The 23,164-nt window shown below is 41.8% G+C and overlaps 1 protein-coding gene across 1 annotated transcript; it reads left to right on the forward strand.

Annotated features, from left to right (window-relative positions):
* Positions 1–18,434: 18,434 nt before the first annotated feature.
* On the forward strand, positions 18,435–19,382 carry LOC133747909 (vomeronasal type-1 receptor 4-like). Its single transcript, XM_062176370.1, has one exon. The coding sequence runs from the start codon at positions 18,435–18,437 to the stop codon at positions 19,380–19,382; it is 948 nt and encodes a 315-aa protein (XP_062032354.1).
* The last annotated feature ends 3,782 nt before the right edge of the window (positions 19,383–23,164 follow it).

Below are 23,164 nucleotides of genomic sequence, written 5' to 3' on the forward strand. Positions count from 1 at the left end.
TGTCTCTCTCATTCTGCCTTTCAAACAAATGTTTAAATATAAAATAACAAAGTGGGCCGGCGCCGCGGCTCAATAGGCTAATCCTCCGCCTAGCGGCGCCGGCACACCGGGTTCTAGTCCCGGTCGGGGCACCGATCCTGTCCCGGTTGCCCCTCTTCCAGGCCAGCTCTCTGCTGTGGCCAGGGAGTGCAGTGGAGGATGGCCCAAGCCCTTGGGCCCTGCACCCCATGGGAGACCAGGATAAACACCTGGCTCCTGCCATCGGATCAGCGCGGTGCGCCGGCCGCAGCGCGCTACCGCGGCGGCCATTGGAGGGTGAACCAACGGCAAAAGGAAGACCTTTCTCTCTGTCTCTGTCTCTCTGTCCACTCTGCCTGTCAAAAATAAAAAAAAAAAAAAAAGAAAAAATAACAAAGTGATTCCCCAAAAAGACATTAGTAGGATTGAGAGGTAAAAACAGAAAATCATAAAAATAACCAAAACTTTAAAGGAAAAATAAAGTCAAACTTCAGGCCTTGAATAAGAAAATTAAGAAACCACTAGTGATATCATGATTACCACCAGCTGTTGGAGATGAACTTCTGATGACGTGTGTCATCCTGAGGTTTACTTTCTGATGCTGCTCAGCTGGGGAAAACGCAGCCCCAAGCTCTGAGTTCATGCTGCCCAGGAGGAAACCATGTGTGCTCCCTGGGAGATGCATTGTGCTTTGGGGAGGGTGATTTGAGGCTACCTTGGGGGTGTCAAAGTGACGATGATAAACAAGGCTGTAGATGTAACAGTGACAAAATGACCGATGTCCACCAGGAGGACACATCCCGCTGGCCTGGGCCTGATCCACAGTCAGTGCCAGACAGCCCCAGCCTGTTCAGGACGCCCCCAGTAAGGCCCCTGCACCCCCAGCCTGGGGCGGGAGGGCGGCAAGGCCTCTCCCCCTGCCCGCTCCCCGCTCTGTGTCTGTTCCAGGGTCTCCCTGGGTTTTGTTTTTCCAGATGTGTCCTGCTAACACTGTCTTCCTGTACCATGTTGTTTCTCTGTCCATCGCTCTGTTTGTTTTCACCTCTTCCTGCTTTACACCGAGGGTCTCTGAAGCTCTCCGGATCGCTCGCCGTCCTGTGTGCACCGAGTGTTGTTTGCTCTTCCGCTGTGCGCTCCTCTCTGCTCTGAACACCTCAGTGGTCCTTATTACACTGCAAGTTCTGTACCTGGAATTCCATCTTGTTTCTTCCCATTCTGTCCCATCCTGTTGTTACAGCATCATTCCATTTTGTTACTTCCCTATCAAGTGTATTGATCCACATTTTAATTTTAAAGGGATTCAGTCATATTTAGATAAACTTAGTCATTCACAATTAGAGATTTTATATATTTTATTGTCTGTGAGTTCTGATGTTTATCATGTTTGTGTTGAACAGTATCAATTTTAGGAACTAAAACATTTTCTTTTTTATAAATGGTTTATATACTGAGTTTGCTCTCAGCAACCTTGAAAATTCCTCAAATCAGAGCAGGAGTTGTGGTGCATCTCATATGGGCACTGGTTTGAGTCTCCACTGCTCCCCTCCTGGTGCAGCTCCCTGTTGGTGCAGAAGGTGGCCCAAGTGCTTGGGACCCTGTGCTGGACCCTGTGCCAGGGTGGGAGACCTGGGTGGAGTTCCTGGCTCCTGGCTCCTGGCTTCAGCCTGGCCCAACCTCAGCTGTTGCAGCCATTTGGGGGTTGGAGCCAGCTGATGGAAGACCTCTCTCTAACCTCTCTCTCTCTCTCAAACTCTATCTTTCAAATAAGGAAAATAGCTCTTTAAAAAAAGAATTTCTCAAATTGTTTAGGCAATTTTGCCAATGATTCTATGAATTACTGTCTTAAAACATGTAACTGCTCAGATAAATTTGTTAATTCCTTTGTAATGATGTTAATTTTATTCTTTATTAAAATAGACCCCTTCAAAGGCACCAAGAAGACAAGTGGACTTAGAAGATGTTTTATTTACATTCAATCTCAACACAAAAAATTTCAATGTTGAACCATTATTTGGTAATGTGATGTGTAGATATTTTAAAATGTATTGTTAAACTTTTTGTTCTGCTGTGTGACATCAGTCTTCACCATTTCCAGGGGTGATTCTCTTGGTCATTGCTAGACTCTGCTTGGAGAGCATTGGATTCATTTCTACAAACAATTTGTGGGGTTGCTTCTCATTTGCTTCCTGAACTAGATGGCCTCAGCATCATACTTCTCACACCAGGTTTATTTGGTTGTCCTGCACTGTGATTGGCAGAATGCTTTCTCTTTCTCCCTAGGAAGTGTTTATAGATATTTTTGTCCCACACCATTGAAGCATTCTCTGGAATTCCTCATGGAATGATTTTTTCCCTGCTGCTCAGTTTCATCCTGGGAAGCTCTAAACGTTTATGACTTCCTATAGTTCTCATGTTTCAATGGTGAGTTAAGTTTTCTGAGAATTTGCCAGTCTGTCTCAGCCTTCCGCATGTATTAGCATAGTTTAGTCACAATATCATTTTTACAAAATGTGAATTCTTAGTTGTTTTATTTTTAACATTTGAAGTCTGATATTATTGGTGTCTTCTCTTTAGGAAAGCAGCCATCTCACTAGAGGGTGGTTAATGTTGTTTGTCTTTAGAAAAATGGCATTTTGCTATGGAAGCCTTTAGAGTTCGCTGACTTTGATCTTATTCTGATAGGGTCATAGTCAAAGTGGAAGTTCTCTCCTCCCTTCAGAGAAAGGTACCTCCTTCTTTGATGGCCCCATTCTTTCCACAGGGATCTCACTCGCAGAGAGCTTTCATTTAGGTCTTCTTTTTTTTCTTTTCCATGGTATCTTGGCTTTCCATGCCTACAATACTCTCATGGGCTCTTCAGCCAGATCCGAATGCCTTAAGGGCTGATTCTGAGGCCAGAGTGTTGTTTAGGACATCTGCCATTCTATGAGTCTGCTGTGTATCCCACTTCCCATGTTGGATCTTTCTCTCCCTTTTTGATTCTATCAGTTAGTATTAGTAGACACTTGTCTTGTTTGTGTGATCCCTTTGACTCTTAGACCTATCAGAGCCATCGAATGTGAACTGAAATTGATCACTTGGACTAGTGAGATGGCATTTGTACATGCCACCTTGATGGGATTGTATTGGAATTCCCTGGCACATTTCTAACTCCATCATTTGGGGCAAGTCTGATTGAGCATGTCCCAAATTGTACATCTCCTCCCTCTCTTTTTCCACTCTGAAATTTAACAGGGATCACTTTTCAGTTAAAATTTAAACACCTAAGAATAATTGTGTGTTAATTACAGAGTTCAACCACTAGTACTAGAACAACAACAACAACAACAAATACTAAAAAGGATAAAGTATTACATTGTACATCTAGAGTCAGGACAAGAGCTGATCAGGTCACTGTTTCTTATAGTGTCCATTTCACTTCAACAGGTTTCCCCTTTGGCACTCAGTTGTCGCTGATCAGGGAAAACAAATGATATTTGTCTCTTTGGGACTGGCTTAATTCACTCAGCATGATGTTTTCCAGATTCCTCCGTCTTGTTGCAAATGACTGGGTTTCATTGTTTCTTACTGCTGTATAGTATTCTATGGAGTACATGTCCCATAATTTCTTTCTTTTTTTTTATTTAGTGAATATAAATTTCCAAAGTACAGCTTATGGATTACAAAGGCTCTCCCCCCCACAACTCCCCCCCCCGCAACCCTCCCCTTTCCCACTCGCTCTCCCCTTCCATTCCCATCAAGATTCATTTTCAATTCTCTTTATATATAGAAAATCAGTTTAGTATATATATAGATTTCAACAGTTTGCTCCCCCATAGCAACGCAAATTAAAAAAAAAAAACTGTTGGAGTACTAGTTATAGCATTAAATAACAGTGTACATGACATTAATGACCGAGATTCTGCAAGATATTTTTTTTTTAAAAAAAAGATTGATTATTTTTCTATTAATTTCCAATTTAAAAAAAAAACAAGTTTTTTTTTCATTTTAATTATCTTTATATACAGGAGATCGCTTCAGTATATACTAAGTAAAGATTTCATCAGTTTGCACCCACACATAACCACAAAGTGTAAGAATATTGTTTCAGTACTAGCTATATCATTACTTCACCTTCAACAACCTGTTAAGGACAGATCCCACATGGGACGTAAGTACACAGTGACTCCTGATGTTGTTTTAACAATTTAACACTCTTGTTTATGGCGTCAGTAATCTCCCTAGGCTCTAGCCATGAGTTGCCAGGGCTATGCAAGCCTTTAGGGTTTGCCGTCTTTGATCCCATTCCGACAAGGCCATATTCAAAGTGGAATTTCTCTCCTCCCTTCAGAGAAAGGCACCTCCTACTTTGATGGCCCCGTTCTTTCCACTGGGATCACACTCACTGAGATCCTTCATTTAGGTCTTCTTCTTCTTCATCATCTTTTTTTTTTATCACCAGCGTGCCTTGGCTTTCCATGTCTAAAATACTCTCATAGGTTCTTCAGCCAGATCCAATTGCCTTACGGGCTGATTCTGAGGCCAGAGTGCTATTTAGGACATCTGTCATTCTATGAGTCTGCTGTGTATCCTGCTTCCCATGTTGGATCCTTCTCCCCCCCCCCCTTTTTTAAAATTAGTTAGTATTAGCAGACATTAATCTTGCTTGTGTGATCCCTTTGACTCTTAGATCTATCAGTGTGATAAGTTGTGAACTGAAATTGATCACCTGGACTGGTGAGATGGCATTGGTACATGCCACCTTGATGGAATTGTATTGGAATCCCCTGGCACTTTCCTAACCACATCATTTGGGGCAAATCCAATTGAGCATGTCCCCTATTATACATCTCCTCCCTCTCCTTTTCTCATTCTTATATTTAACCGGGATCACTTTTCAGTTAAGATTTAGACACCTCAGAATAATTGTATGTTAATTACAAAGTTTACAAAAAAATACTAAAATAGAGTTTTTGAACTTGTTGGCGGCGCTTTACATATGTAAAATGGCACCTGCTCTTTGTTTTGCTAGGTGAGTGAAGAGAGAGGCCTCTGCTTTCCCCCCCCAATGTCTCGGGTTTCTGACGTCTTTGTGTTACCTACCGTTCGTTCCTGTGCTGGCGAGATTCTGCGGCTCGTCTCCTGCAGTTGGGTTTCCACGCGGTGGGCTCCCTGTAGGTCCTCTGTGTCACATCCACTATCCGGAAGCGTTTCCTCTGCAGTTTTTTTCTTGAGTCTTTTCCTGAGGCACTTCCCGCTCGCGAGGTCTGGGGCTTCCACTTCTCAGAGAGGAGAAGGCCGAGCCACCGTGGGGACGCTCTTACCGCTGTAGTCTGGACGTGACTAGGACACAGGGATCTCGCGAGATGATGAAGTTGTCCGCCACCACTACCAGGGCCCCTAATTGTAATAAATATAAATTTCCAAAGTACAGCTTATTGATTACAAAGGCTTCCCCCCCACAACTTCCCCCCCACCCGCAACCCTCCCCCCTTCCACTTGCTCTCCCCTTTCATTCCCATCAAGATTCATTTTCAATTCTCTTTATATACAGAAAAATAAGTTTAGTATATATAAAGATTTCAACAATTTGCCCTCACATAGTAACACAAAGTGAAAAAATACTGTTGGAATACTAGTTATAGCATTAAATAACAGTGTACAGCACATTGATGAGAGAGATCCTGCATGATATATTTTTTTTACTTAGTGAATATAAATTCCCAAAGTACAGCTCATGGATTACAAAGGCTTCCCCCCCCACAACTCCCCCCCCCCACCCGCAACCCTCCCCCCTCCCACTTGCTCTCCCCTTCCATTCCCATCAAGATTCATTTTCAATTCTCTTTATATATAGAAAATCAGTTTAGTATATATATAGATTTCAACAGTTTGCCCTCCCATAGCAATGCAAAGTGAAAAAATACTGTTGGAGTACTAGTTATAGCATTAAATAACAGTGTACATCACATCAATGACCGAGATTCTGCAAGATATTTTTTTAAAAAAAAGATTGATTATTTTTCTATGTAATTTCCAATTTAAAACCAAGGGTTTTTTTTCATTCTCAATTATCTTTATATACAGGAGATCGCTTCAGTATATACTAAGCAAAGATTTCATCAGTTTGCACCCACACATAACCACAAAGTGTAAAAATACTGTTTCAGTACCAGCTATATCATTACTTCATCTTGGACAACCTATTAAGTACAGGTCCCACATGGGATGCAAGTACACAGTGACTCCTGATGTTGATTTAACAATTTAACACTCTTGTTTATGGCATCAGTAATCTCCCTAGGCTCTAGCCATGAGTTGCCGAGGCTATGGAAGCCTTTAGGGTTCGCCAACTTCGATCCTATTCCGACAAGGCAATAGTCAAAGTGAAAGTTCTCTCCTCCCTTCAGAGAAAGTTACTTCCTACTTTGATGGCCCCGTTCTTTCCACTGGGATCACACTCGCTGAGATCCTTCATTTAGGTCTTCTTCTTCTTCATCTTTTTTATTTCCCCAGTGTGCCTTGGCTTTCCATGTCTAAAATACTCTCATAGGCTCTTGAGCCAGATCCGAATGCCTTAAGGGTTGATTCTGAGGCCAGAGTGCTATTTAGGACATCTGTCATTCTATGAGTCTGCTGTGTATCTTGCTTCCCATGTTGGATCCTTCTCTCCCCCCTTTTTTTTTATCAGTTAGTATTAGCAGACATTAATCTTGCTTGTGTGATCCCTTTGACTCTTAGATCTATCAGTGTGATAAGTTGTGAACTGAAATTGATCACCTGGACTGGTGAGATGGCATTGGTACATGCCACCTTGATGGAATTGTATCGGAATCCCCTGGCACTTTTCTAACTTCATCATTTGGGGCAAATCCAATTGAGCATGTCCCCTATTATACATCTCCTCCCTCTCCTTTTCTCATTCTTATATTTAACCGGGATCACTTTTCAGTTAAGATTTAGACACCTAAGTATAATTGTGTGTTAATTACAAAGTTTACAAAAATACTAAAATAGATAAAGTGTTACATTGTACATAAACAGTCAGCACCACAACTGATCAAGTCACTGTTTATCATGTTGTCCATTACACTTCCACAGGTTTTCCTTTGGTGCTCAGTTAGTTGTCACCGATCAGGGAAAACAAATGATATTTGTTTCTTTGGGGCTGGCTTAATTCACTCAGCATGATGCTTTCCAGATCCCTCCATCTTGTTGCAAATGACTGGGTTTCATTATTTTTGACTGCTGTATAGTATTCTATGGAGTACATGTCCCATAGTTTCTTTATCCAGTCTACTGTTGATGGGCATTTGGGTTGGTTCCAGGCCTTAGCTATTGTGAATTGAGCTGCAATAAACATTAATGTGCAGATGGCTTTTTTGTTTGCCAATTTAATTTCTTTTGGGTAAATTCCAAGTAGTGGGATGGCTGGGTTGAATGGTAGGGTTATATTCAGGTTTCTGAGGAATCTCCAGACTGACTTCCATAGTGGCTTAACCAGTTTGCATTCCCACCAACAGTGGGTTAGTGTCCCTTTTTCCCCACATCCTCTCCAGCATCTATTGTTGGTTGATTTTTGAATGTGGGCCATTCTCACCGGGGTGAGGTGAAACCTCATTGTGGTTTTGATTTGCATTTCTCTGATTGCTAGTGATCTTGAACATTTTTTCATGTGTCTGTTGGCCATTTGGATTTCCTCTTTGGAAAGATGTCTGTTGAGGTCTTTGGCCCATCTGTTAAGTGGATTGTTTGTTTTGATGTTGTGGAGTTTCTTGATTTCTTTGTAGATTCTGGTTATCAACCCTTTATCTGTTGCATAGTTTGCAAATATTTTTTCCCATTCTGTTGGTTTCCTATTCACTTTCCTGACTGTTTCTTTTGCAGTACAGAAACTTCTCAGTTTGATGCAATCCCAATAGTTAATTTTGGCTTTGACTGCCTGTGCTCCTGGGGTGTTTTCCAAGAAGTCTTTGCCAGTCCCAATATCTTGCAGGGTTTCTCCAATGCTCTCTAATAATTTGATGGTGTCTGGTCGTAGATTTAAGTTTTTGATCCATGTTGAGTGCATTTTTGTGTAAGGTGAAAGGTAGTGATCTTGCTTCATGATTCTGCACGTGGAAATCCAGTTTTCCCAGCACCATTTATTGAATAGACTGTCCTTATTCCAGGGATTGGTTTTGGATCCTTGATCAAATATGAGTTGGCTGTAGATGTTTGGGTTGATTTCTGGTATTTCTATTCTGTTCCATTGGTCTATCCACCTGTTTCTGTACCAGTACCATGCTGTTTTGATAACTGCCCTGTAGTATGTCCTGAAATCTGGTATTGTGATGCCTCCGGCTTTGTTTTTGTTGTACAAGATTGCTTTAGCTATTCGAGGTCACCTGTGTCTCCATATGAATTTCAGCATCATTTTTTTTTCCAGATCTGAGAAGAATGTCTTTGGTATCTTGATTGGTATTGCATTGAATCTGTAAATTGCTTTTGGGAGAATGGACATTTTGATGATGTTGATTCTTCCAATCCATGAGCATGGAAGATTTCTCCATTTTTTGGTTTCCAAAGGCTAGAAATTTGACTTTCTGAAGCCAGGAGCCTGGGGCTTTTTTAACGTTTCCCAAGTGGGTGGAGGGGCTGAAGCACTTGGGCCATTTTCTGCTGCTTTTCCAGTCACATCAGCAGGGAACTGGACTGAAAGTGGAGTATTTGGGACAAACAGGCACTCATAGAGGATGCTGGTACCACAGGCGTCAACTTTATCTGCTACACAACATGCCAGCCCCCAAATAATACTGAATAAGAAACAGTACTCATAGCCCTTATCCATATACATTCAATCTTAAGAATAGTATTTCTAGATAACAGAGAAAAGTGAACTAAAATTCCTTCCTATAAAGTCCATTATGTAAATAAGTGTGATGATTGCATGAGCACCTTATAAGAAAACAATGATACTAGGACAAGTACAGCAGGGGCCACTAATAGGCAGCAGGTTAACCTCCCGCTTGTAAGCCAGCCTGCCTGTGGAGTGTCAGCTGCCCCATGGTCAAAGCAGCTTCCTTATGGGTGCCTAAGAAAGCAGCACTTAGGCCCAAGCAGTTTCACAAGTGGGATTCCTGGCTCCTGGCTTCAGCCTGGAGCAGCCTCAGTCATTTTGACCATTTGGGGAAAGAACCAGCAGATAGAAGATATTCTCTCTCTCTCTCTCTCTCTCTCTCTCTCTCTCTCTCTTTCTCTCTCTCTCTCATTCTGCCTTTCAAACAAACAAATGTTTAACTATATAATAATAACAAAGTGATTCCCCCCCAAAAAAAACATTAGTAGGATTGAGAGGTAAAAACAGAAACTCCTAGAAAATAACCCCCAATTTAAAGGGAAAATAAAGTCAAACTTCAGGTCTTGAATAAGAAAATTAAGAAGCCACTAGTGAGGTCATGATTGCCATCAGCTGTTGGAGATGAACTTCTGATGACATGTGTTGTCCTGAAGTTTACTTTCTGACACTGCTCAGCTGGGGAAAATGCAGCCCCAAGGGCCGATTTGGTGCTGCCTGTGTGGAAACCCTGTGTGCTCCCCAGGAGACTCATTGTGCATCTGGGAGTGCAATTTGGGCTCTCCAGGGGGCATCAAAGTGAGGACCATAAACAAGGCTATGGAGGCAGCAGTGACAAAGTGACCGGTGTCCACTGGGAGGAGACGTCCGCTGACCCCAGCCTGATCCACAGTCAGTGCCGGGAGGCCCCATCCTGTCCAGGACGCCCCCAGTAATACCCTGCACCCCAGCCTGGGGCGGGAGAGTGAGTCCTCTCCCCCTGCCTGCTCCCCGCTGTTCGTCTGTTCCAGGGTCTCCCTGGGTTTTTGTTTTTTTTTTCTGATGTATCCTGCTAACACTGTTTTCCTGTACTGTGTTGTTTCTCTGTCCATCGCCCTATTTTCACCTCTTCCTTCCTTGTATCGAGGGTCTCTGAAGCTCTCCAGATCGCTCGCTGTCCTGTGTCCACCGAGTGTTCTTTGCTTTTCTTTTGCTGTGGGCTCCTCTTTCCTCTGAACACCTTAGCGGTATTTATTGCACTGCAAGTTCTGCACCTGTAATTTCGTGTTTTTTCTTTCCATTCCATTCTTGCCTGTTTTCTACAGCATCATTCCAATTTGTTCCTTCCCTATCAAGTGAATGGATCCACATTTTAATTTTAAACGGATTCATATTTAGGTAAACTTAAGTCATCATTTCCAATTAGATATTTTTCCGTCTTAATTTTGATGTTTATCATGTTTGTGTTGAACAGTATCAATCTAATTCTTTTAGAAACTCAATTTATTTTACTGACTTTGTTATCAGAAACCTTTAAAATTCCTCAAGTCAGAAAAGGTGTTGTGGTGCATCTCACATGGGTGCTGGTTTGTGTCCAGCCACTCCATCCCAGTCCAGCTCCCTGTTGGTGCAGAATGTGGTCCTGTACTTCTGTCCCTATGCCGGGGATAGTAGACCTCAGTGAAGCTCCTAGCTTCAGCCTGACCTAATCCCAGCTGTTGCAGTGACTTAGGGAGAGAGCCAGCTGATGGAAGACCACTCTCTCTGTCACTCTCTCTCTGGAACCCTGCCTTTCAAATTAGGAAAATAAATCTAAAAAAAGATTTTGTCAAATCCTTTAGGTAATTTTGCCAATGATTATGTGAATTTCTGTCTGAAATCATATAACTGCTCTGGGTACAATCTGGTCATTCCTTTGTAACGATGTTAAGTTTATTCTTTCTTAAAATAAACCCCTCCAAAGGCATGCGGAAGACAAGTGGAGATAGTAGATGTTTTATTCATATCCAATCTCAACACAACAACTTTCAATAATCAATGATTATGTGGTAATGTTGGTGTGTAGATATTTTATCATGTAGTGTTAAACCTTTCTCTCTGCTGTGTGACATCAATCTTAACCATTTTCCGGGGTGATTCTCTTGGTCATTGGTAGACTCTGCTTTGGAGAGCCCTGGATTCAATTCTACAAATTGTGGGACTGCTTCTCATTTGCTTCCTGAACCTGATGGCCTCAGCATCATACTTTTCACAGCAGGTTTATTTGGTTTTCCTGCACTGTGATTGACAGAAGGCTCTCCCTCTCTCTCCCTAGGCAGTGTTTATAGATGTTTTTTGTCCCACACCATTGAAGCATTCTGTGGAATTCCTTGTGGAGTGATTTTTTCCCTGCTACTCAGTTTTATCCTGGGAAACTTTGGACATTCGTGACTTCCTACATTTCTTGTGTTTTTATGGTGAGTGAAGTATTCTTGGAATTTGCCAGTGTGTCTCAGCCTTCCACGTTTATTAGCATAGTTGCAATATCATTTTTAGAAAATACAAGTTCTTAGTTGTGTTTTTAACATTTGAAGTCTTCTATTATTGTTATCTTCTCTTTAGGAAGTGCAACCATCTCTCTGGAGGGTGGTTAATTTTGTTAGTCTCTAGAAAAAATGGCATTTTATCTTTATTTTCCACAATGCATTTTTCTTTATTTCACAATGATCATAGATTTTTCCACTTTGTTCTTACTACAAAATGCTTTCTTTCTGAACATAGTGAGAAATCTGTTAATAAATAAAGTATTTTCCTCTTGTAATTCCTCTTAATTTAGTAAGATAGCTTGTTCAGTTCAACTCTTCAGCTTTGCTCTCAATCACGTCAGTGTTTGCTGTGTGGCTGTGCCGATTACATGGTGCATGTGATAGCAGAGAAGGGGAGTCGGGCATTTGACAGCGACTTGTGTGTTGGTCAAGGCATTAGGTGCAGCCTATGAATTCATGTGCTCAAATTTTGTGTAGTCTGGCCTTTTGTCTGCTGGTTCCATGGTTACTGAACGACTTTGGTTCAATCTCCTACTACAATGGCAGATTTTCCTTTTTTTTTTTCCAAAATCATTTCTAGTATTTTAACATTAAATATAGATGCTGTTTTGTATTTATAAATGTCCATATTTTATTTTTATCAAAGTGGATTTCATTATATCCAGCAATTCTGTTCCCTAAATGTTGGTTTTGTCCAATATTCTGTGTGCACCTGCTTTGTGTTACTTGATTGGTAGACTACATCTTCCTTTTCTTTTAAAAAACGATTTATTCATTTATTTGGAAGGCAGAGTTACAGAGAAGCAGAGGTAGAGGCAGAGAGAGAGAGAGAGAGAGAGAGAGAGAGAGAGAGATTCCATCTGCTGATTCACTCTCCAGTTGGCCACAACGGCCTGAGCTGGGCTGACCAGAGTCAGGAGCCAGAAGCTTCTTCTGGGTCTCTCACACATGTGCAGGGGCCCAAGGACTTGGGCCATCTTGTACTACTTTCCCAGGTCATAGCAGAGAGCTGGATTGGAAGTGGAGCAGCTGAGACTTGAACCAGTGCCCATATGGGATGCTGGCACTGCAGGTGGCAGCTTAACCAGCTTTGCCACAGCACTGGCCCCCATCCCCCTTTTCTTTATTTTGAAACTTTCTCTTTCTTCCTAATTCCAATTAATTTGGAAGACATGTTCTTTGTCTTGTAGTTCAGTTCATCTAATTTTATATGGACACTCCCTATGTCTACAGATTATTATTGGCCCCATATATCATGTACTGTCCAGTCACTTTTGGACTATATGTGCCTTTGTATTTACAGTGTGAATGCCATGGACAGCGCATAGCTGGGATGCGATATTTTTGACTTTTGCATTGTCTGCATTTGCTTGGTGGATATAGTCCATTTCTCATCAACTTTTTCAGCTTTATGGAGGTATAATTGACAAATAAAAGCTTGTATTTTTAGCTAGTATATTGGGATGGTTTGATATGAATACTACCTCTAAGTTGCTTAACATAACACTCACACAAAACCTTTTTGTTCATGGTGACAGCTTGTAAGACCTATGATGTCAGCAGAATTCAATTATACAGTACATTATTATCAACTATATTCAGCCCATGTTATTTTTGCTATCTAGCATTTATTCATCTAATAACTCTGCCCTTTCACTAATACCTCTCCATCTCTTGTCTGGTTTTCCAGCTCCTGGTAATCACCGTCTCCTTTATTTTGCTAACTTTGGTATTTTATTTCCCACGTCATACAGGCTTTGCCTGTCTGTGCTTTGATTCTTTTACTTAAAATGATGTTCTCTAGGTTCATTCATGTTGTCATGAATGGCTGGATTTTTCCTTCTTTTATGGATGAATAAAATTCCTTTTGTATGCACTTTTTTCACCCATTCACCTGTTGAGGGACACTAAGGCTGTGTCCATATCTTGGCTTCTATGAATCATGCTGCACTATCTGTGTGTGTATATGTCTTTAAAATATTAATTGCACTTCTAATAGAAATTTGTCCAGTTGTTGGACTGCCATATAAAAATGTAGTTCTGGTTTTAATTTTGTGAGGAAACTCCACACAACTTCCCATGAGTTTTGTTGCATTTTATTCCCAACAGTGTACAAGAGTTCCTTTTTTTTTTTTATCATATTCTAACTAGTGCTTGCCATCTCTTGTGTCATGGATAGTGGCCATCTATTGCTGTGAGGTGGTGTTTCTGTGATTTTATTTTTGATATATTGATGATTTAGAGGTATTGAGTATCTTTTCAAATACAACCTTTTCATAGAGTTCTGGCCATTTGTGTGTCTTCTTTAGAACAGTGTCTATTCAGACCCTTTGCCCTGTTTATTACACAGTTTGCACATATTCTCTCCTAGTCTATAGGCCGACCTTCATGTTGTTCATTATTTCCTTTTCTGTGCCAAAGTTTTATGTTTTGGTGTATTCCAGCTTGTATATTTTCTATTTTGTTGTCAGGAATTTCAGAATCATAACCAAAAAATCATTGCCCAGGTACATAAAAGACTTCTTTCTTTTTTTTTTTGTAAAAGAATATATATTATTTATTAGAGAAAGAGAGAGAGAGAGAGAGAGAGAGAGAGAGAGAGAGAGAGATCTTTTATGAATGTTCCAGTGTCAGGTCTTACATTACTGTCTTTATTCCTATTTGAATTGATTTTTGTCCTTGTTGTGAAGTGATTCAGTATCATTTTTCTGCTTCTAGATATCCAATTATATCAATATCAGTGGTTTTACCCAGTGGCCTATCACCATTGTATATTCTTGGTGTCCTGGTCAAAGATTAGCTTACCACATATATGTGGATTTACTTCTGGGATCTTTGTTGCATTGGTCAGTGAGTCTTTTCCTAGTTCCATTCCATACTGTTTAGGGGAGTACAACTCTTTGATATAGTTTGATATCAGGACATCTGATGTTCAGCTTGGTTCTCCTTACAAGATTGCTTCATCTAGTGCAGTGTCTTATGTTCCATATGAATTTTTTATAGATTTATTTATTTATTTGAATATCAGAGTTACATAGAAAGAGGAGAGGGAGGGAGGGAGGGAGAGAGAGAGAGAGAGAGAAAGAGAGAGAGAGAGAGAGGTCTTCTATCCACTGGCTTACTGCCCAATTGGCCATAATGGCTGGAGCTGCACTGATCCGAATCCAGGAGCTAGGATCTTCTTTCAGGTCTCTCATGTGGTTTCATGGGCCCAGGGACTTGGGCCATCTTCTACTGCTTTCCCATGCCATAGCAGAGAGCTGGATTGGAAGTGGAGCAGCCGGGACTGAAACCAGAGCCCATATGGGATGCTGGCACTGCAGGTGGTGGCTTTATCCACTATGCCACAGGGCCAGCCCTTCTATATGAATTTTATGACAGATTTTTTTCAGTTTCTGTGAATAATGTCATTGGAATTTAGATAGGGATTGCCTTGAATCCCTAGATCACTATCAATAGCATGGATACTTTAACAATATGAATTATTCATTTTCTTGCTTTGTTTCTATGGTTCTGACTTCAAGGACTACATGTGTGTGAGTGGGAGGACTGGGCATCCTTGACCCTGCTCTTAGAGGGGAAGGCTGCATCTTCTCATCATTGACTCTGATTAGCTGTGAACCTGTCACTTAAGGCATTCATTATACTTAGGTCCATTAATCAATACTTAGTGTGTTGAGACCTTTTTTATTTTTTTAACTTTTATTTAATGAATATAAGTTTTCAAAGTACAGCTTATGGATTACAATGTCTTTTCCCCACCCGTAACTTCCCTCCCACCTGCAACCCTCCCCTCTCCCCTCCCATTCACATCAAGATTCATTTTCAATTATCTTTATATACAGAAGATCAATTTAGCATATATTAAGTAAAGCTTTCAATAGTTTGCACCCACATAGCAACACATAGTGTAAAATACTGTTTGAGTACTAGTTATAGCATTAAATCACAATGTACAGCACATTTATGACAGAGATCCTACATGACAAGTAAGTTCACAGTGACTCCTATTGTTGACTTAATAAATTGACACTCTTGTTTATGGCGTCAGTAATCACCCTAGGCTCTTCTCATGAGTTGTCAAGGCTATGGAGGCCTTTTGAGTTTGCCAACTCTGATCTTATTTAGACAAGGTCATAGTCAAAGTGGAAGTTCTCTCCTCCCTTCAGAGAAAGGTACCTCCTTCTTTGTCTTTCCACTGGGATCTCACACTCAGAGTTCTTTCATATAGGTTTTTTTTTTTTTTAAAAAGAGGTGTATTTATTTCTTTGAGAGGTAGAGTTACAGACAGACACAGGGGAGACAGGTCCTCCCTGTGCTGGTTCACTCCCTAGATGGCCTTAATGGCCAGAGCTGGGCCATTCTGAAGCCAGGAGCCAGGAGCTCCTTACGAGTCACCCACTTGGGTGCAATGGCCCAAGCACTTGGGCCATCTTCTACTGCTTTCTCAGGCCACAGCAGAGAGCTAGATCGGAAGTGGAGCAGCCAGGAATTGAAGCAGCGCTCATATGGGATGCTGGCACTGCAGTCAGTGGCTTTTCCCACCACAGCAGTGGCCACATTTTTTTTTTTAACATGAGAGGATGTTCAGTGTTGTCAAGTGCTTTTTCTGCACCTATTGAGGTGATCATATTGTTTAATTTTTCATTCTGTTAACATGCTGTCTCACATTAATTTATTTGTATTATGGAATCATCTTGCATCCCTCGGAAGTACTGATTATTTATAAAGAATGATGCTTTTATTGTGCAATTGACTTTTCCTTCCAAGTATTTTATGAGGTATTTTTTTCTGTAATGTTCATTAGAGATATGGGCCTGCCTGTAATTTCCTTATCTCACATTAAAAAAAGCCACATCTGGATTTTTTTGTTAAAAAAAGATCAGGGTAATATAGTCCTTGTCTTTGTGTTTTGGAGAACTTTGAGAATAGTATCTGGTCTTTAAATGTTTAGTAGAATTCAACAGTGAAGGAAGCTTGTTCTGGAATTTCTTTATAGGAGATGTTTCAGTATTTTTAACTGAGTCTCTTCTGTTCAGATATATTTCTTCATGAATCAGTCTTGGTAGATTGCATGTCTCTAGATATTTATTCATTGGTTATACTTTATTCTGCTTGCTGATTTAGCATATGCTGTAGTAAGCTATTATGATTCTTTGTATTTCTGTGGTATCAGTTGCAGTGTTTCCTCTTTTATTCTATTCTCATTTATTTGGTCTACACTTTTTTGAACAGTCTAACTGTTTTCTTTGGCTTCATCATCCCTATATATTTTGCATTTTTATTTTAGCATAACTTCATAACTCATTCTTGTTTGCTTGTGTATGTTTGTGCATATCTATTTGTATATACAGGCAAAATGAATATATATTTAGTTATTTGTTTATGTAGACAAAATGAGTTAGAAACAGATCTATGTGTTGATCTGCCAGTCTTTCATTCTTTATGTTAACTGTCAGTAAACCGTAAGAATTTTGCATTGTTTGTAGTTCATTTCTCCTAATATCTAACATTATATCTGTTAAATTAAAAACCCTATATAATAGAATTCAGTTTACAGATTGAGAAATTATAAAAACAATGGATAGCACAGGAATGCAATCGTGTGATGTTTTTGTTATCCTCTGTTGTGGAGTGTTTGGCAGATTTCCCATGCTCCGAGGGATGACTGTGTATAATGTTTGTGAGTATGATTTTGCTCTTGCCAGCAATGCCAAGTAAGAGAGCATAAAAAGGTGTGAGCTGACAGGTGAGCAGACTGACCTTGACTTCAGTCACTCAGTTGGACATTTCCTTGTTCCTAAGACTGAGAGCCACATTTTCCCAGAAACCTCTTCCTTCCCTTCCTTGTAAAGCCCTTCAGCAGGCTTAGCCAAAAGTGATCCTAACAGAGTTCGAATGGTAGCAGTGGAACATAGGCCTTTTTTCATTTAATATTAAGTCATTGGACTCAGTGATGGGCCAGAAGCTCCCCATGGGCTACAGCTTTCCACTTGTCTTCCCCCCAGGGCTCCCAGGGCCATGCATGTGCCCTGGGCCGCAGTTTGCTCAGTGTTGGTGCTACTCTGACACTTCTGCAAGTTCCCCTGAACAGACCAACCTTGATCAACTCCCCTGGGCCTGTGAATGTTCCCAGCAGATCTGTGCTTCCCTCCCAGTAAGTACCCTACAGAGCTGTGTTTGGTGACCTGCTCTGTCCTCCTGGTTGCCCTTTATAGACTTTGAAGTACATACCATATTTTCTTTTTTTTAAGATTTATTTAATTTTTTTTTGGCAGGCAGAGTTGGTTCACCCCCAAAATGGCTGCTATGTCTGGTGCGCTGTGCCAATCCGAAGCCAGGAGCTAGGTGCTTCTTCCTGGTCTCCCATGCAGGTGCAGGGCCCAAGGACTTGGGCCATTTTCCACTGATTTCCCGGGCCATAGCAGAGAGCTGGATTGGAAGTCAAATTGCCGGGACTCCAACCAGCACCAATATGGGATGCTGGTACTACAGTTGGCAGCTTTACCTGCTGTGCCACAGTGCCAGCCCCGATTAATTTTATTTTTGATTGGCATAATACATGAGTGTTTAAAACTAGTCTGAAATAACATCTTAAAAATGTTCCTTGTTTGAAATCATTGTGTCGGCAATGTAAATTCTAAGAAACTAGTTGAAACACACTACTCTTCATGCATTAGTAGTAGAATATTCTTCAGAAAGGTGAGACTATGCACTTAGGTTTAGCAATAACAAGCAGTCTTGTTCTCTGAAGAAAGCCTCTCAAGCAAATTTTTCACTCATAGACGCCAACACGTCCTCGTGCAGTAGACAAGAAAGTAGGATGTGAGCATTTGATGTCCACCGTCTCCATATCATGTATAACTATACTCTGACATTTAAAGGACGCCTGAAGTTCAGTTCCTGGAATTACCACAGTTGGGTCTGAAATATAGAAGATTTGAACATTTGTCCACCTGTCTCTCAGAGCTGTTAATCATCATATTCTTCAACAGACTCCATTTTTTATAATTTCAGAATATAATCTCTGTATTTTCCATAGGATGCCAAATTAACTTAATTAAACAATCTATAAAATTAACAACATCATTGAGATAATGTTACCAAGTGATGCAACTTATAGCTTTATTCTAATATGTCAGATTTGTGTTGGTGTCATGGCAAACTCATTGCTCTTGATGATATATACATACACATTTGTAATCGAGCCTCATCTGAAGAAACCCATAGATTGGATTTTCATGCACCTGACAGTGGTCAATATTTCAACTATAATGATCCGGTCAATACCAGAACTCATGTCATCCTTTGGAGTCAAAAATTTGTTTGACGATATTGGTTGTCAAACATTTCTGTACATATCCAGAGTGATACGAGGTCTTTCCATATGTACTACCTTTCTCCTAAGTGTATTTCAGGCCATCACCATCAGTCCCAGTCATTCTAAATGGGCGAGGCTGAAACCTAAACTCTCCAAGTGGATTTTCCCCTCTTTACTCTTTTTTTGGGTCATCAACATGCTGATCTACATCCATGTCGCTGAAAGTGTAAGAGCCAAATGGAATTTCACGGTGGTTGGTCAGGGATATGTTAATGCATATTGTCAATCAAGGAAGCTCGGAAACCATGAATCAATGGCATTTATAAGTATCATAGTGATTCATGATGTAGTGTTCCTGGCACTGATGATCTGGTCCAGCCTCTACATGCTGTGGATTCTCTACAGACACCGCAGGAGGGCCCAGCACATTCACACCTCCAGCCTCTCTTCCAAGACATCTCCAGAAAACAAAGCCACCCACACAATCCTTTTGCTGGTATTTTGCTTTGTGTTCTTTTATTTGTCAAACAACTGTTTGACGCTTTATGGATTTTATGCATCTGAGAAAAACGCAAGGTTGGAGGGTATTGGTGGAATTTTAGCATCGTGCTACCCGACATTTTGCCCCTTTTTTCTGGTGAAACATAACAAAATTATTCTCAAATTGACTTCCTTCTTTTCAAATATGAGAATGACCTTTTGTTCACAAGCTTTTAGTGGCTGATCTGACATCATCTTCAACAGAGGAGTCTCCATCAAGATTATATGAGAAAAGAAGCCACAGGGCCATGGGACACTGGATGGGGCTAGTTTGAGTGGAGCTATGCAGTCCATTTTAAAACATTCATGTTTTGGAACATTAACGTGAATCAAAATGTATTAATCTTTACATAGATTACACAGTTAAGTAACATTTTGGGTGAAATGAATGTGTTTTATATCAGTAAGCTAATTTTATCTGCTTGATTTTGTCCTTTTGAATGGAGTTACTAGAAAATACAAAGCCATATTTGGGCTTACCTTTTATTTCTGTTAAACGGTGTCGTTCATAAAGACTTCCCTTATCTATTCAATAAATAACACCGACCTTGCATATTTCAGGGACTCGCCTAGAGGCTGGATGTGCCCCAGTGACCCTAAGGTAAAATCAAGTAAAGGGAACACTAGAGAATGGCTGTGATGCAGGAAAGATAGTTGTGTCTGTGCAAACAGAGGTGATTAAGAGGATGGGAAGCTGTGGGAGATTCAATACTTAATATTGAGCACAATGCAGGGGCATCTCCCAGCATCTGTGTAAATTTAACCATAATGGTCCCCTCCCCTTCCTATGCTGTTGTATTTATTATTTGGATCCAATCGATTGGGATGTCAGTGAGAAGTATCTCTACATTTAAATACTCATCAGCAGGGGCCTGATTCTTTCTCATAGCTCCATAGTGCACTGGTTTGCAGTATACTTACTTTGCAAAACCTTTCAACCAACATCAGTTTTTTTCTCATTATCATCTCTCACATCTGATATTCTCTGTCCTACTTACCTCATAGTTCAGTTCCAGCACACTGGTGGCTTTAGCTTGAACCTTTGCCTGTATCTTTGTTTGCAAAGTTAAGGAACTCCCCCCCCCCCTTTTTTGACAGGCAGAGTTAGAGACAGAGAGAAAGGTCTTCCTTTTTCTGCTGTTTCACCCCCCAAATGGCCACCATGGCCAGCGCGCTGCAGGTCTTCCATGCGGGTGCAGGGTCCAAGCACTGGGGGCATCCCTCACTGCACTCCTGGGCCACAGCAGAGAGCTGGCCTGGAAGAGGAGCAACTGGGACAGAATCCGGCGCCCCGACCAGGACTAGAACCGGCGGTGCCGGCGCCGCAGGTGGAGGATTAGCCTAGTGAGCCGCGGCACCACCCAAGAACTCCCTTTTTAAAAACAGTACAGTAGTTTGCAGTTTCTCTTGCTCTATGAATGTTCACTGTGGCCACACCCAGGCCCCAGCACCGCTGCCCTCACCCCTCACCTCTCCCTGGCTGTGCCGTGTGATCTACTCTGGACCAACGACCCCACCACCGTGCCTGTCAGGTCTCCGCTCACGCCCATTGGTCCCAGGCGTCGCCTCTGAGCGGCCCCTAAATTCGCAGAGGACATCATGCAGTTGCTGTGCTCTGTCCCGTGTCTCCAGTGGCTGCTGAGAGCGCTGAGGACTCTCCTGTCAGGCTGCCGGATGCTCAGGTGAAATCGCCACTTCCGGGTCAGCTGATGCTCCTGACCCAGAGCCTCTCAGGAGGCTCCGCCCAGAGGACGCAGAGCAGTGACGTCATGGACGGACCTGGATGTTGCCGCTGCTGGCGCCCAGGCGAGGCAGTGTGGAAGGCCTGTTTGTCTAGGGCTTGCTGAGACCACCTCTGCCCTTGGTAAAATCCCCAATTCACAGGTATTCCCAGCACAGAGCGAATTCACAGGAAATCCCCTGGTGAGGGTAACCGTCACTGAGATTTCCTGCATGTGTCCCCTGCACATCCACGTGTCCTCCCTTGGCTGCCATTTTGACAGAATCTGGTGGGCTTGGAGGCCGACACTGATTTTCTCAGGCTCGTGGGGCTGGCGTCTGGGATGAGGGCGCCAGCGCGGCCGGGCCGTGGGAGCGCTCTCCCCTTGGCTGCTGGTGGCCATCTTGTCGCTGTGCCTCCCAGGGGTGAGGGGGGAGCCCTGGTCTCCTCCTCGTGAAGAACAGAACCCTGACGGGGCCAGAGCCCCCCCCCCCCCCCCCCATGGCGGCCGTCACTTTCCTTCTGTCAAGACCTCATCTCCAAATACAGTCACATGTGGCCCTGGGCCTTCAGCGTTTGCATTTCAGGGCAGTACTCAGTCTGTGATACACACACCTACACACACACACACGTTATATTGACACCTAGAAACCCCCATACCTCTTGAATATATAACATATATCACTTGAGTGTGTAACTTTATACCACTACTTAGGTGTTTTTGGGGGGCAAAGGTCATTTTCTTTTTGAGTGGTTCCTGCCTCAGCTTCCTCAGGAGACAGGTGATGAGTGAACCAGGTCACATGCAGTGCACATCTGCGGACTTCTTCCCCCGCCCCCTGAAACCCATGAACATTGGTTCCCTGATTGTGTCTGGTGCCATTCGTCTGATCATTCCCAAAGCGGCAGAATCTGAATTCAGCTCAAGCAGGTTCAGAATGCATTGTGCTTCCAAAACAAAATGGTAAAATTCTAGTAAAATTCCATCTACAGGATGTTTCTTTCCCACAACTTGTTTGGATTTTTACAACTAGGATCACGTGTACTTGCCTTACACAAGTCTCCTTTCTACCATTGATGGGCTTCAAACAAAGCTCTTCAGGTCCTTCATCGTGGTTCACTGAATGTTTCCTGTGTTTCTGGTTCTGGAAGGGTTTTGCAGTATTCAGGTGATTCTGTCTTAAGTGTTTTAGAGCTCGTAGAAGAATAAATCATTATTTTTGGAGATATTTTTAACAGAAGTGTTGATTTCTTTAATGGTCATTCAACTCTTCTGTTTTTGTCTATTCACTCTGTTTTATGTTTTAATTTTTATTTTTTGGAGGATCAGAAAGACACACAGATAGACAGACCTTCACATACTCCTACATGCTTGTTCTCACCCCACATGCCCAGAGCACCCAGTTACTTGGCCTGGGTGAAGGTGGGATGCAGGAATCAGGCCAGGTCTCCTACGTGGTTGGCAGAAATCCATTTACTTGAGTTATTGCTGGTTCCTCAAAGCATGTGCATCAGAATGAAGCCATAATTGGAAGTCCCAGAGCTGGGATTTGGACTTAGACCCTTGGAAGCAGGATGTCAGCATGCCAAGTGACATCTTCACTGCCAGGCCAAACACACAACCCTGTCAGTTTTTATTAGGTGATAATTTTGGTTTTGGTATTTATATTTACCAAGTGGGAGCATCACCTCAACCCTTCCATGGTAGCTGGCTGTCATATACCACACACGTGTGAATTGAAAAATAACTCTGGGTGACTGTGTGAATATGGGAGTCATTAGACTTCATGAGCATTGAGTGTGTTTCACAAAAGATGCATCCAGGAAGTTCCATGAAGTTTCAAGATAAAAAATGGAAGATTGCAATCTAGGCAAAAATTGAATCCGTGCACAACTGCTGCTGCTGTTGTGTCACCACACATACAAATTTTGCTGGAACAAGGTTACTGGATATAAGGATTTCTTTAAACTTTTAAAATTTGTTCATTAATATGAATAGAACAGGTGTTATGCATTCCATACTTCCAACCGCACTCCCAGCACTCCCTGGCTCCACCCCTCCCCCCATCCTGTACCCATCCCTTCCTCCCTGTACTTCATTAGGTTTTGCAGAAACATAGTTTTAATCCACTCTGTAGTCACAGACTCATTTCACCATTAATCATAATACTCAATAAGTAGTAAGTAGGAAGACTTGGCTGGCCTGTGGCTTAGCAGGAAAGTGGCAGCCTACAGCATCCATTTGA

The sequence above is a fragment of the Lepus europaeus genome, chromosome 19, assembly GCF_033115175.1.
Source record: "Lepus europaeus isolate LE1 chromosome 19, mLepTim1.pri, whole genome shotgun sequence".
In the NCBI taxonomy this organism is placed as follows: domain Eukaryota; kingdom Metazoa; phylum Chordata; class Mammalia; order Lagomorpha; family Leporidae; genus Lepus; species Lepus europaeus.

Excerpts from the sequence above, each read along its gene's own strand:
- LOC133747909 (XM_062176370.1), top strand. The coding sequence starts at position 18,435 with ATGTTACCAAGTGATGCAACTTATAGCTTTATTCTAATATGTCAGATT.